The 14,058-nt window shown below is 53.1% G+C and overlaps 4 protein-coding genes across 4 annotated transcripts; 2 read left to right on the top strand and 2 right to left on the bottom strand.

The window, feature by feature from the left end:
- Positions 1–40: 40 nt before the first annotated feature.
- TRIVIDRAFT_83449 (uncharacterized protein) lies at positions 41–3,041 on the top strand (the record flags this gene model as incomplete). Its single annotated transcript, XM_014097960.1, has 4 exons — positions 41–210; positions 308–419; positions 526–2,552; positions 2,649–3,041. 4 exons carry the CDS (start codon positions 41–43, stop codon positions 2,701–2,703), a joined length of 2,364 nt encoding a protein of 787 aa, XP_013953435.1.
- Positions 3,042–8,190: 5,149 nt separating this feature from the next.
- TRIVIDRAFT_77707 (uncharacterized protein) lies at positions 8,191–9,133 on the bottom strand (the record flags this gene model as incomplete). Its single annotated transcript, XM_014097959.1, has 2 exons — positions 8,191–8,961; positions 9,036–9,133. One exon carries the CDS (start codon positions 8,888–8,890, stop codon positions 8,390–8,392), a length of 501 nt encoding a protein of 166 aa, XP_013953434.1.
- Positions 9,134–9,392: 259 nt separating this feature from the next.
- On the bottom strand, positions 9,393–11,679 carry TRIVIDRAFT_90363 (uncharacterized protein; the record flags this gene model as incomplete). The annotated part of the gene is made up of 4 exons (XM_014097958.1): positions 9,393–10,479; positions 10,542–10,967; positions 11,072–11,289; positions 11,539–11,679. The coding sequence occupies 4 exons, from the start codon at positions 11,645–11,647 to the stop codon at positions 9,718–9,720; spliced, it is 1,515 nt and encodes a 504-aa protein (XP_013953433.1).
- A 664-nt stretch (positions 11,680–12,343) lies between these two features.
- Positions 12,344–13,815, top strand: TRIVIDRAFT_49368 (uncharacterized protein; the record flags this gene model as incomplete). Its single annotated transcript, XM_014097957.1, has 4 exons — positions 12,344–12,487; positions 12,618–13,016; positions 13,092–13,638; positions 13,703–13,815. 4 exons carry the CDS (start codon positions 12,344–12,346, stop codon positions 13,813–13,815), a joined length of 1,203 nt encoding a protein of 400 aa, XP_013953432.1.
- Positions 13,816–14,058: the final 243 nt, after the last annotated feature.

Raw genomic sequence — 14,058 nt, 5'->3', positions numbered from 1 at the left:
GAGTGCCATCACCCACTTTGCCCGTGGACAAGCTCGCAATATGAGGGCATTTGGGACTGCCAGATGGCTTAACTGCCATCTGTTTGCGGATGCCCAGAAGGCAACTTCTGGAGCTCGCAATTTCCAAGCTGCCATTCTTCCCTTGGCCTTTCAGAGCCAGCTACGAGCTTTCAGCGCATCGGCTCCGCGGTGTAATGCTGCGCAGGAAGCGTAAGGACCATCTTTCATGTCTTTGGATTTTCAACTATGAGGCGCAAGAGTTGAATGCAAGTTGAAGCAACAAGACTGACATTTAGAGGATGCATAGTTTGAAAAAGGCGCAGAATGATGCTGCCAGTCTTACTGCCGAATCTGTGGCCGCCAACCTGGCTCCCGAGGAGATTCAGCGTCTCTCTTCAGTTCGGAACATCGGTATTGCGGTACGAGACCACCCTTTCTGTTAATGGCGCATATATAAAAATCAAAAAAAGAAGGAGAAGAGAAGAAAGAGAAAAGAAAAAACTAACAGCATATACAAAAACACAGGCACACATTGACAGTGGCAAAACTACGGTAACGGAACGGGTTCTCTTCTACACTGGTCGAATCAAGGCTATCCACGAGGTCCGAGGCAAAGATGCCGTCGGCGCCAAGATGGACTCTATGGAACTGGAACGAGAAAAGGGTATCACTATCCAGTCTGCGGCTACATTCTGCGACTGGAAGAAAACGGTAAACGGAAAGGAAGAAGAGTATCACGTCAACTTGATCGACACTCCCGGCCACATTGACTTCACCATCGAGGTCGAGCGTGCTTTGCGCGTGCTTGATGGTGCCGTCATGATTCTCTGCGCTGTCTCTGGTGTTCAGTCCCAAACGATTACGGTCGATCGCCAAATGAAGCGCTACGATGTTCCTAGGATTTCTTTCGTCAACAAGATGGACCGCATGGGTGCCAACCCCTGGAAGGCCGTCGAGCAGATCAACACCAAGCTCAAGATTCCCGCGGCTGCCATCCAGATCCCCATTGGCGCCGAGGACGAATTCGAGGGCGTTGTCGACATTGTCGAGATGAAGGCCATGTACTTTGAGGGCCCCCGTGGCACCAAGGTCCGAGTTGCCGACCAGGTTCCGGCTAATCTGCAGGACTTTGCCGCCGAGAAGCGACAGGTCTTGATTGAGAAGCTGGCCGACGTTGATGACGAAATTGCCGAGCTGTATCTCGAGGAGCTGGAGCCTACCATCGAACAGATCAAGGCTGCTATCCGCCGTGCCACCATTGCCCGCAAGTTTACTCCTGTCATGATGGGTTCTGCTCTGGCCGATAAGGGTATTCAGCCCATGCTGGATGCTGTCTGCGACTACCTTCCCAACCCTGGTCAGATCGAGAACACTGCTCTGGACAAGACCAAGGGCGAAGAGACGGTTGCGCTGGTCCCCTACAACTCGCTTCCCTTTGTCGGACTTGCGTTCAAGCTCGAGGAAAACAACTACGGCCAGCTTACCTACATTCGTGTCTACCAGGGAACCCTGAGCAAGGGTACCTACTTGTACAACTCCCGAACCGATAAGAAGGTCCGCATCCCCCGCATTGTTCGCATGCACTCGAACGAGATGGAGGATGTCAACGAGGTCGGTGCCGGTGAGATCTGCGCCGTGTTTGGCGTTGACTGTGCTTCTGGTGATACTTTTACCGACGGTGGTCTCCCCTATACCATGTCTTCCATGTTCGTCCCCGATGCCGTCATGTCCTTGTCCATCAAGCCGAAGCGCACTGGCGATGCCGATAACTTCAGTAAGGCAATGAACCGATTCCAGCGCGAGGATCCCACCTTCCGTGTCCACGTTGACGCCGAGAGTGAGGAGACCATCATTTCTGGCATGGGAGAATTGCATCTCGAAGTCTATGTTGAGCGTCTGAAGCGAGAGTACAAGACGGAATGTGTTACCGGCCAGCCCCGTGTCGCCTACCGTGAGACAATCTCTCGTCGTGCCGATTTCGATTACCTCCTCAAGCGACAGAGCGGTGGTCCCGGTGACTTTGCCCGTGTTGCTGGTTACATTGAGCCCAACGACAAGCCGGAGGAGAACCACTACGAGAGTCAGGTTGTCGGTGGCCACATCCCGGACAAGTTCCTGTCCGCCTGTTCCAAGGGTTTCGAGCTTGCTTGCGAAAAGGGCCCCCTGCTGGGCCACCGCGTCATTGGATCCAAGATGATCATCAACGATGGTCAGACCCACGTTACCGATTCTTCCGACTACGCCTTCAACCTGGCCACTCAGATGGCCTTCCGCAAGGCCTTCCCCGAAGCCGGCGGCCAGGTTCTCGAGCCGCTGATGAAGACGACCATCACCGCCCCGAACGAGTTCCAAGGAAACATCCTCATGCTGATGAACAAGCGCAATGCTACCATTCACGACACGGAGATTGGCAGCGAGGACTTTACGCTCATCTGTGACTGCAGCTTGAACGCCATGTTTGGCTTCAGCTCGCAGCTGCGTGCGGCTACGCAGGGCAAGGGTGAATTCAGCATGGAGTTTAGCCACTATGCCCCTGCTCCCCCTCACTTGCAGTAAGTTTTTTTTTCTTTTAATTCCATCCCACCAGATTTCTAAGATGAGGCACCGTTGCTGTTTCGTATCGTCATTGTGACTAATCCCGTTTATAGAAAGGAGCTGGTCGCCAAGTACGAGGCCGAGCTTGAGGCAAAGAGAACCAAATAAAAGGCTCACGGCTAGCTGATGAGAGACGCAGCACCCCCCGGACAAAGTGATATCATAAACCGCTTGCCGAGGGGTCGGGCTGCCTTGTATAAATACCCCTGTGAAACAATATCCTTATATGGAGTGCGGGAAGGGAGCAAGCGATGTGACTTGTCCAGTATGATTTCTAGAAACGAAAGAAGCCTTTCACGTGCCCAATGAAGAGAAAAAAGGGTTCAGGGATATAAAAAAGCAAAGTCACTGTTACTGGGACTGGTAGGATAGATGCAGATGGATAGACTTGGGTCATGTATGCACATGTACACTAAAATCACAAACGGACTTGACTCTCCCCCAGAAAACACCCGATCCCCGTGAACCGTTTCATTTCGTGTAAGCCAGCTCGACATTAAGGCGGCGAAACAGATCCATCATCTCATCTCACCAAGGAAGGGCTCCGTATGCCAGCCCCAGCCTTGTCAAAGAGGCCTACAATCTACCGGGGGAGGCTGGGACGAAAAGAGACAAGTGGGAACACCTGCGTTTTCGTATTGACCCAAAGCGAACCGAAGAAAAGGTCTCCATCTCGCGTGTTACCGGGGCTACATTTTCGCTTGTCTGGACAGGATCCCCCGTACGAAGACGGGAAGATGCTAGAAGGCGTCTAGACTGGGGGGACTAGCCTCATTAAAGCAAGAAAGCGACGAAATAAAGGGACGGGCACTTCCGAACAGGCTGTGGTTCCCGCCTGACCCTTGGGGGTTTGCTATCGAAATCATGGATAAGGGCATCCGTGCGTTCCGTCGTGACACGGTGTCAACTCTGTGTTCAACGGTAATACTACAGGCAACTCATCTTGGGGTTGTTGAAGGGTTGATGCCAATGCCAGGCGGTGGGAAACAGGACTAGTGATGCTTCAGATGGAGAAGCTGTTGTTGAGGGAAAGTTTGAGGAAGAGAGAAGGGATCGGTATGGGGAACGTGCTTTGGCTGGGACCCCTTAACACCTCTGCTGACTATGCAGGTGATGCATCCATCCGTATTTGCATGCGAGAAAGAAGAGGCTTACCCACTCCGAGCGATGCTAAAGATGCGGGCACGCATTGAGCACAACCGATGATATATTACGGAGCACTCCAGACTCCGGAGTAGATGGTGGCCAAGATGATACTCTTGATCGCTTCTCAACGTGGTTGTGTCACGCTCAATAGTCAATATTGGCTCTAATGCAAGGGGCGGATGTCAACTCGTATTAGTGTTCGGCTCGGAAGAGGATCTCGCAGAGCCAATGTGACGAGATGCTCAGCTGGAAAGCACCAGACGGGCTAGTACGAGTCTCGAGTACTTTGGTAATACCCCGAAACAGGGTCCTTGGGTTGTACTCGTACTGGGTTTTTTGCTGTCCATCCATATCTGAGCGTGGTGTGGTGTGAGTGGCGTCATGGAACGCCTAAAAGCCGAAATGAAGCTGTTGATATTAATTGCTCTTGTTTCGCTGCTCCTGACATAAAACCGCCCAGCTTAGGGAGATTACAAGTTCTGGCTAAAGGTTGCGTGGCTGGGCCAATCACGGGAGGTGTTGGGCTTGGAGTGGCCACATTGGGGATGTCTTGGGGGCTTGCCACGACCTACCTAGTACTAATGTATTACATTGTATTATTACGAGTACAGCCTTTTGTGCTACTATTTGTGCTGATTATACTGTACAGGACTTTTGTGTTCTATTTAGCATCCATGACTACTCATAGATGCGGTGAGCGCTGCAGAATGCAAGAGAAGCCGTCAGCAGCGCATGATCGGTGTCGGTCAGAGATGCAGCACTCCATCTAAAATGCCGGGGTTCGCTGCAAGTACCAGCTCTACGGCAGTACGCTGTAGACGGCAGCACAGCGCTCGTTGCGGAAGGTAACTGGAGCCTTTTTGTCGCCTGGGGAACTGCTATGTGGTATACTCGTACTAGCATAAGTAGCGGCGTGGCGGATCGGCCCATCCGAACCTCATTTCTCACAAACGCGCCTTGTGACGGACGCTGTTAGTGGCGGATTCGCAAGCAATGGCGCGCAATGTCGCGTTTTGGAGGTGGTGGGTTGACTGACTGATGGATGACAGACTGGTGATTGGGGACGGGAGTCAATTGGATGGTGGATGGGATTGCAGTGGGTGAGAAAGGCGGTGCGTGCGGCGTAAACAACTTGCTGCTGCATGAACCTATTACGAGTGGATGCGTGTACTGTAGAAATCAATCTACATGTACTACAGGTGGCCGTTGAGTGGTACCTCGTCTAAGGGAATGGGTACTTGGGCCCAGAAGTACCACATGTACTCCCGGCAGGTACCTATCGTTGAACCGCACAATGCAAATGGATGGCTTCTTCCAACGGTGACGGCAGCAAGCACGCGTGTATAACCTGTGCATCTAGAACAATTGGCAGAAGAGGCCACCTTGACTGCATCCCTGGCCGACCTGGCACAAAAAAAAAGTACTACTGTACCTTGGTACTACACTTACTGTGCTGCAAACCCCTGATTTCCAATTGACCCGTGTCGCGCCATGTATGGAGATGGAGCAATGGAGACCGGAGCACGGAGGTACTTGTGTCGCATGTACTCCCCCAGGTACTGCTGAGGGTCTGGTCTGGTCCCTTTCCCTCCCTTTCTTCTCTAGCTCTATTTTGTTCGTCAATCTCCCCAACCTGCGAAAGCTATTAGTATACTTTTCCTCTTCTCCTGAATCCTCACGGATGGTCTTCCCAGAACCTCCAGTATCGATTGCGCGCAAACCATTCCCTAGAGCCCCCGCGGACGCGGCCCGTCTTTCACCATGAGCGCGGTCAAGAACCTGCGAGCCATGTTCGAGAACAAAGGGGACGCGAGCCCAGCGGACGAAGATAGAGGTAGATCCCTTGGTGTCTCAACTCCATCTCCAACCCCAGGAGGTAATGCCCTCAGTGTGTGCTGATGATTTGCCATTTGCTTGCTCTCTCTTCCCGCTCTCCAGCCTTTAATTATGTGCCCTTCAAGAAGCCTGTTTGTTACTGTCCATCACAGACGCTGCTGGGCTGCTCCTGTAGCTGTTAGTTCCGCTAAAGGCTGGAGGCTGCTCTAGATGCATACCTTAACTGCTGCCACCACAAAGAGCTTAACTTTTGTCGCAAAAGCTAACCCGCTCTTCTTTCCGCCACTAGCTCGAAGCGGTTCCCCAAAGCCGCTGATCAATAAGGTGCGAAGCAGCTTTGTTGCTGTCGAACGAAACGGCGTCATCGGCCTGGTCAGGGAAGACAGCCTCTCGAGAACCTCTTCCCCACGAGGCAGCCTCGACATCGACCGCGACGCCATGCCCAAACCCAAGCTCGACAAAGCGCCCAAGTCCCCGCTGTCCCCCTCGTTCCTTGCCAGCCTCAACTCCGCCATGGGCGGCATCTCTGCGCGATCCGCTCGAGCCTCGCTCGAGTTCCAGCAGGAACAGCAGGCCAAGCAGGGAGCTGTGACGGACAAGCCGAGCCACAACCCGGACCACGTTGTTGACGAAGAGACTCCCACTGGCGTGCTATCGCCAGCAGACCCGACCACCGCAAAGGCTGAGCCTGTGGCCAAGTCTCCCTCCGAATCAGTCGCCGAATCTGCACCGGAATCGGCATCAGAGTCGGCTCCTGAACCTGTACGTGCGACGAAAGCCGAGCCTGAGAAGCCGGCGCCCAAGGAAACTGCTGCCCCTGCCAGCAGCACTGACAATGTCTCGCAAAAGTCTGAGAAGACGACCAAACCAGCTGCTGCTGCCACCAAAGCTGCAGCGAAGCCTACCGCAGCCAAGACTACTACTACGGCCGCAAAGACTACCACCGCAAAGACTACAGCTACTGCTACTACCAAGACAACTGCGACAAAGACAGCTGCAGCTCCCAAGGCGGCCACCAAAGCCGCTCCCAAACCTGCAGCAACTGCTACCAAGGCCACTACCGACTCCTCCAGGCGAGCGAGCGCCAGGCCATTGCAGAAGACTGTAGAAGCCTCTGCCAGAAGATCCACTTCTGCTGTCCGACCAACTTCAGCTACCAGGTCAACTTCTGCTATCAGATCATCTTCTGCTGCCAGACCAGCTTCCGCCGCAAAGGCCGGGGCTGGAGCTGCAACTACGGCTACCAAGAAGCCACAGCCCATCAAGATTGACAACAATTCTGCTGCCTTGAAGCCAAAGACCAGATCGCCCACCAAGCCGGTTGGCCTCCCCGCTTCTCTCACCGCTCCCACCGCCTCTTCCGTCTCCAAGACTGGTGCGGCATCTGGGGCAACTCAGTCCAGACAGACCAATTCAAGACAATCACTCGACGGCCGGGGCGTGCACCCGCCTGGCCATTCAGTATCCGGTGCTCGGACGGTCAAGCAAGAGGCCGCTACGCGGGCCCTCAAAGAAAAGTCTGCTGCGCGATCTCGACCCAGCATTGGGCCGCCGCCCGCCAAGCCTGCTCGTGAAGCACCTAAGAAGACAAAGGATGTTGACGAAGGCTTCTTGGCCCGCATGATGCGACCTACGCAGGCTTCGTCCAGCAAGACGCAGGGGGAGCCAACCACGCCTCCTAAGAAATGTGGATCTCGACCTTCTACCGCTGGAACGACAGCATCTGGTGGATCAGATCACGGCCACTTTGATGGTAGTCCAAGGAAGAAGTCTTCTCCTAAGAGGGTGATTAAGAAGTCCCCTTCGCCTACATTGAGCGAGGAGAAGCCTGTCACCAAGCCCCAGGAGGAGGCTGTCGAGGAGCCCGTCAAGGATGTGGCTCAAGAGGAGACTGCTCCTGTCAAGGCCGAGGAACCTGAGCCTCTCCCAGTGGAGGAGGCGGCTGCTGAGACTGCCAATGTCGAGACTGTTGAAGAGGTTGTTGCTATTGCTGAGGAGGCCGAGCTCACCCAGGCTGCCCCTGAGCCCGTGGTTGAGGTTGCTGAGGCCAAGGCCGAGGAGACTCCCGCTGCCGAGCCTGTGGTTGAAGCCGAGTCCGTTGCTGAGCCCGTTGCTGAGCCTGAGACCGTCCCGGCCGCTGAGGAAGCTCCTGTTGAGCCGGCTGCTGAAGCCACCGAGGAGCCCAAGGCTGAGGAGGCTGCTGAGCCCGTTGCCGAACCCGTTGTCCTGGAGACTTCTGACAAGGCAGAGGAGCCGGCTGTTCAGGCATCCTCATAATCAACAACTTATAAATCAATGGCAAAATAATAATAGCAGTTTGGTGTTTCGTCGGTCAGGAATGGCGTTTGTCAGTTTGACATTGGTAGAGATGCGTTTTTTGGTCCTTTCGTTTGCTTCCGAACCCCCTTGTCTATGTAATACTGGACAGGCCTCCGCGGCCCTCTGTCGAAAAGGAGAGATGTAGTTATTAAGATACCTTAGATACCTTGTTTATAGCGACCACTGGTGATACTTTTTTTTTTTTCTTTGGGACCTTGGGAGTATATGCATAAACTGCATTTTTATTTTGCCAAACCGTCATCAACGAGCAACAGGATTCCTCGACCATTTGATCATGCATACTTGTTTGTAATTGATTCTATTCATACAGTGAGATGTACTTCTTCTTCTTCTCTCTCTCTCTCCTTTGTGAGACAATACATAATATATATATACACAACCACAACTGTTGAAGCCATCTCCGCGCCTTTTCCTTATTTTTAACTCTATTTTCTCTTTTTCGTTTTTCGTTTCCGTCGTTTCCCATTCGAGATCATGATACTCGGCACATCAGCACACCGCCAACCTTCTTTGCCAGCGCCTCCCTGACCTCGAGCACACCACTCGACGTAGACACAAACATGCACTCGCCAACGCCCAGCCCCTGGACGACGCCGCCCTTGAGCTTGGTCGGGAACCCCCTCGTCAGGCGCGCCAGCTCCTGGACGTCGACGGTGAGCTGGCGCGAGGGCTTGCTGATGACGGTGGCCTTTGACAGGACGGGGCGGCCGTCCCAGTACTTGAGGCCGAGCCAGATGCGCATCTTGGCGACGGTGGCGTTTGTGACGGGCTCGGGGACCTGGGCGACCATTTGCTCGGGCGTGGGCGGGTGCGGGCCGGCGCGGTAGACGGAGGAGAAGAAGCCGGAGCGGTGGAGGGCGAGGGCGAGGTGCAGGTTGTACTTGTTGCTGGGGATGGAGGTGAGGCCGAGGCGGGCTTTGGAGGCGTTTTGGAGGTGCGAGCACATGTGTGCGATGTTGAGGATGGACGGCATGGTGGGCGAGTGTTTTCTGTTTTTCTTTATGTTTGTCGTCGAATTGTGTTGTTTTGGTGGGTTTATCTCTTCTGGCCGTAGAGGTTAGATGATGCTTTGCTCAAAGGGAATGAATGGTCGTTTGCGGCATTGGCTGGCTACTCACAGCGCATCGTCCAGACGCTCCCTGACCGGCCAATCGCCCAACTACAGCTGAATTTCCCACTAGCTATTCGCCCTGCGAAAGATGCGCTCTGCACAGGCCGTGGCGATTTGCAACAAATGAGTGGAATGGCGGAAGGGGGGGTTTTTTTTTTTGGCCTTGGGTCGATTTGTCGCGATTGTTCGATATGGTGGTGCTACTGCGAATTGGGCCTGTCAAAAATTTGGAGGTGGGTGACTAAGCCGAGCTGGGCCAAAATGTGGCACGCCTTGTTTTTTGCTGGTGGCAATCTTGGGGACGATGGAGGAAAGCATAAGGTATGAGAGGTATTGATTGGAGATGGTCTGTGTATTATTTATTTTCTGCTTGTTCAAATTGACTTGATTTGATACTGTATTTATCCAGATATCCGCTTGTATCAGACTATGCCGCCCATATTGCCATTTCTACGAGTCCTTGTTGAAATCCAACCGCTGCTACAAAGTACATAAGGTACCTACAGATCCACGCGAGTATTGATGTACATATTTGACATTGCCTCCGGATTCGTCTCCCCTTGTGTCGCCGCCAATCTGCAGAGTCAATCAAGACATAAGTGCCGTATTTCAGACGCATTAGGTAGCATGTCAAGAATGATAAAAAAGCAGCGGCAGCAAACTCCCTCGCCTGAGCCTCAACATCGGTATTATTTCCAACCGAACAGCCCTCCAATAAAGGATAAAAGAGACCCGCGGCGCCTGTATGCCAGGACAAGGGCCGTCAGAACAACAGGGCTTGAGACGAGCGCAATGAAGCTCTGCACCAGAATCTGGCCCTGGCGGTCGCTTTTGCGCACCACGTCTGCGTATCCCTCGTTGCCGAAGCTGACTCGAGAGTACCTGGTCTGCCAGCCGAAAGACGGAAAGTGCACGCTCATAAACTCCTCGAGGTACTTGCGGAGCCTGTACCGCCTGGAGAGGACAGAGGATCTCATTTCGACGTAGTTTTGCAGGGCCAGGTTGTTGATGGCGTAGGCGTCCTCTGCTCGGACCGCCGAGTACTCTGCCAGCGCGAGAGATCGCTCAAAGGCGGATGTCTCGGCGGAGTGGATGAGCTCCCCGTCGGGGTTGTTACTCTCATCCAGGTTCACGTGCTTGTCGAGGATGGAAAACAAAATGCGCACATCCTCCATGCCAGCGTTCATGCCCTGGCCGTAGAAGGGCACCATGGCGTGGGCAGCGTCGCCGATGATGACTCCGGAGGAGCCATGGTGATAGGGCTTACACTTGAGGCTTATCAACGGAAGGTGAGGGTTTTCCTCAAACGATTTGATAAGGTCCGGCCCTGGTATCAAGGCGGTAACTCCGGGGAAGTGCTTGTCAAAGAAAGCCGGGACCGTGGAAGGATCCCTCTCCAGTTCAGATATCGGACCACTGGGGATGAAGAGGGTGCAAGTGAATGATCCGTCCTGCAAGAGATTAGTAATTGTCATGATTTCAAAGTCGAATTTGTAAGCGCGGAAAGTCCTACCTCGCTAGGAATGGCAATGAACATGAAGTCCTTGCCTGGCCAGATGTGCAGGTGGTTCGGCGAGATTCGGAACTTGGCGTTGGGGTCTTTCTCATTCTCATCCACGGCACGAGGCGGCAGATGGAATTCGCACCACAAGGTGTCGATATACTCTTGCTGATAATCCATTCTGGTAAACTTCATCAGATGATAGCGAACAGCAGAGTGTGCGCCATCTGCTCCAATCATGAGATCGAATGTGATTTCGATTTCTCTAGGACGGCCATTAGGAACGTAGTCCTTGTCGCGGGCTTCAAACCAAGCCTTGCACTTCTTAAAGTCAGCTCCAGTGAGCTTGTGGTTGAAGAACAGCTTGACATTGGGCAAGGCTTCCAGAATGTCTAGCAGTCGCGCGTTGAGGGCTCCTCGGTCAGTCGCATTGATAGCCTGTGTATCGGTTAATAAAATTGGCTAACAATAGAAGCGGCAGTTGAAATAATTCAGGAAAATGAAACAAGACATAAGAGAGCTTGAGTGCGATGGCTCCTTACCTGTCCGTTAATGCCGTAGTCCTGAGAGTGCTCATAGAGGGTTCCATCTGGTGACTGTCCGTGGATCATCCGTCCACGCATCGGAATAGTCGCAGACATGACATGGTCAACGAGCTTTGGCTCGCCAGACTTCTGCATAGCATGAAGCCCTCGTTCGGACAAAGCCAAGTTGATGGACTTTGTGAAGTTGAGCGGCACGATGCTCGGATCGCGAAGATCTGAGGCCGGTTAGCGGAGTGGTTGACAACCATGACATCAAGACAAAGAGATTTCTTGTTTTGAGCAAAGCAAAGACAACAACCCATTGTCATTGGGAATAGAGAAACCACTGCAAAAACATTGTCCAGTACCGTAGAAGAAGAAAAAGATGGATTATTACGGTATGAGTACATCAACACCACAAGCCCGAGTTCGGAGGCGTCGGGCTCGCCATACAAGAACGAAAAAAAAATCATAGCTTCACTCACCCGGCCGCAACTCATAGACTTCGACTTGGTATCCTCTCTTGGCGGCATATAGCGCCGCCAAAGATCCGACAGGACCAGCGCCAACAACGACAATCTTAGTGTCCGCCATGGTTTCCCGAGACGAGTCCGAATCTCCAGCTCCAGCTCCAGAGATCTATTGTGACAGAGGAAGAAGAGGAATCGGGAGCTCTGGAGCTATAAGAAGCCCTTGCCTCGGGCCAAGGGGCGAAACATGCTGGCACAACCCGTGTCTGGCAATTAATAAAGGCCATACGAGTAATAGCCGTTCTGATCACATCATGCTAAGCAGCAAGCCACGCTTGGGCTCATGTATTATTGGTTGTAACGCTTGTTACTCTGATTAGTCTTAGTGGCTTTTACGAGCGAGTTTCAAGAGAAATATGGCCTGTGCTGTTTGCAGTTTCCAAGAGCCTTGGAAGAAGAACCGCAGAGAAAGAAAGAAAAAAAAAAAAAAAAAGAGGTTCAGCGAGCCGAGCGTATCCGCCACACTCCGCCACGCCCAGCTTCTTCACATGTACCGGCGCAAACTGTGGCACGCACATGAAAATGGAAGTATACCTTAGGTCAGGTAGCCTAGTAGGTACTTTGTAGCGTGTCAATGGCGCAAAGCCTTCTATAAGCACGCAGCCATTAGCATTTCGAGCCCTTCCCGTATTAGTCCTATCGCAAGTATTTTTATGCCGTGATCCACACTCCGCGATATCTGCATCCCTCCACGGCATCATCTCTCCAGCCTTGTAATTCCTTGTCTATATACTCTCTACCGGCTTTTAATCTTTCCACCATGGCCTCCGAACCTCCCGCCAAGAAGAAGTGCCTAGGAGCAGACTGCGACAATGAGGCTGGAGCTCTGCAGTGCCCGACATGCTTGAAGCTAGGCATCAAGGACAGCTTCTTCTGCGCCCAGGACTGCTTCAAGAGAAACTGGGTATGTATGGAGAGCCCGGTCGTGGGCACAATGCTTCAAGATGGAGAATGAAAAAGAGAAGGGAAAGAAGAGAAGAGAAAAGCGGGAGACAGTAAGAAAAAAGACACACTGGCTGACATCGCGTGAGTAGGGCGACCACAAGAGCATGCACAAGACGCAAAGTAATATCCTCCACCACTTGATTCCCCCGAAACCACTCTTACCAGATCCAGTCACCGGCTACTACAATCCCTTCCCGAGCTTCCCCTTCGCCGGCCCGCTGCGCCCCGTCTATCCTCTGTCCGAGCATCGTACCATCCCCAAGTCAATTCCTCATCCCACGTGGTGGCAGGATGGCGACCCCAAGTACAGCCGATCTCTGGTGAACCGCAACAAGATCGATATCCACGATGCGAAGGGTATTGCTGCGATGCGCAAGGTCTGCAAGCTGGCACGCGAGGTCCTCGATCTTGCTGCGGCCGCGGCTAAGCCCGGCGTCACGACCGACTACATCGATGAGCTCGTCCACAAGGCTTGCATAGAGCGCGAGGTGAGTGCTGAACATTGGGGGGCCGTTTGTGTGAGGCCAAGAGCCGTGGTTACTGATTCATGGTTTGACATCTAGTCGTATCCCTCACCGTTGAACTACAACCACTTCCCCAAGTCTTGCTGTACATCCGTCAACGAGGTTATTTGCCACGGCATTCCCGATCAGCGTGTCCTGCTCGACGGCGATATTCTCAACATCGACATCAGCTTATACCACGGCGGATACCACGCCGATCTCAACGAAACGTATTACATTGGCGACAGGGCCAAGGCTGACCCCGATAACGTGAGGGTTGTGGAGGCGGCACGAGAGTCTCTCGACGAGGCAATCAAGGCAGTCAAGCCAGGTGTCCTGATACGGGAGTTTGGAAACATTATTGAAAAGGTGGCCAAGCAGAAGGATTGCAGCGTCATCAGGACGTACTGTGGCCACGGTGTCGGAAAGCTCTTCCATTGCCCACCCAACGTCCCGCATTATGCCAAAAACAAGGCCGTTGGCGAGTGCAAACCGGGCATGACCTTTACCATTGAGCCCATGATTGCCCTGGGCAAGTACAGGGACATTACATGGCCTGATAACTGGACTAGCACAACCATTGACGGAAAGCGAACGGCCCAGTTCGGTATGTTATAATCCCTAGTTTGGCATTTTTCGTCTGTGGGACAGCCACTAACTTGCGGTCATAGAGCACACTCTCCTTGTTACAGAAGACGGCTGCGAGATTCTCACAGCACGAACAGCCGACTCACCTGGAGGACCGATTCCCATGCCGGAGAAGGTGGACGGGGCGGCGGCTTGAGAGTCTGTCTGACATGGAAATGTACGACGGATATATGGCTCTGACTTAGTGATTTGATACCACCATTATGTAGCGTATTGTATGATGCGGCATCCTAGAGTTGAGCGATAGGGTACTGGTGTCGTTGGGTGTGCTGCGAGTGAATAGAGCCGTTGTTCTCTGCTGCAAAACTGTTGGATTGTGCGTGCCGTTGCTGCCAGTTCCTCCACTATGAGACTGGACGAAAGAGCACGGCTGTTTGCT

Source organism: Trichoderma virens, assembly GCF_000170995.1.
Source record: "Trichoderma virens Gv29-8 chromosome Unknown TRIVIscaffold_84, whole genome shotgun sequence".
NCBI classification, from domain to species: Eukaryota; Fungi; Ascomycota; class Sordariomycetes; order Hypocreales; family Hypocreaceae; genus Trichoderma; species Trichoderma virens.
Note: the sequence above shows the minus strand (reverse complement) of the source record. Positions and strands in the feature narration are given on the sequence as shown.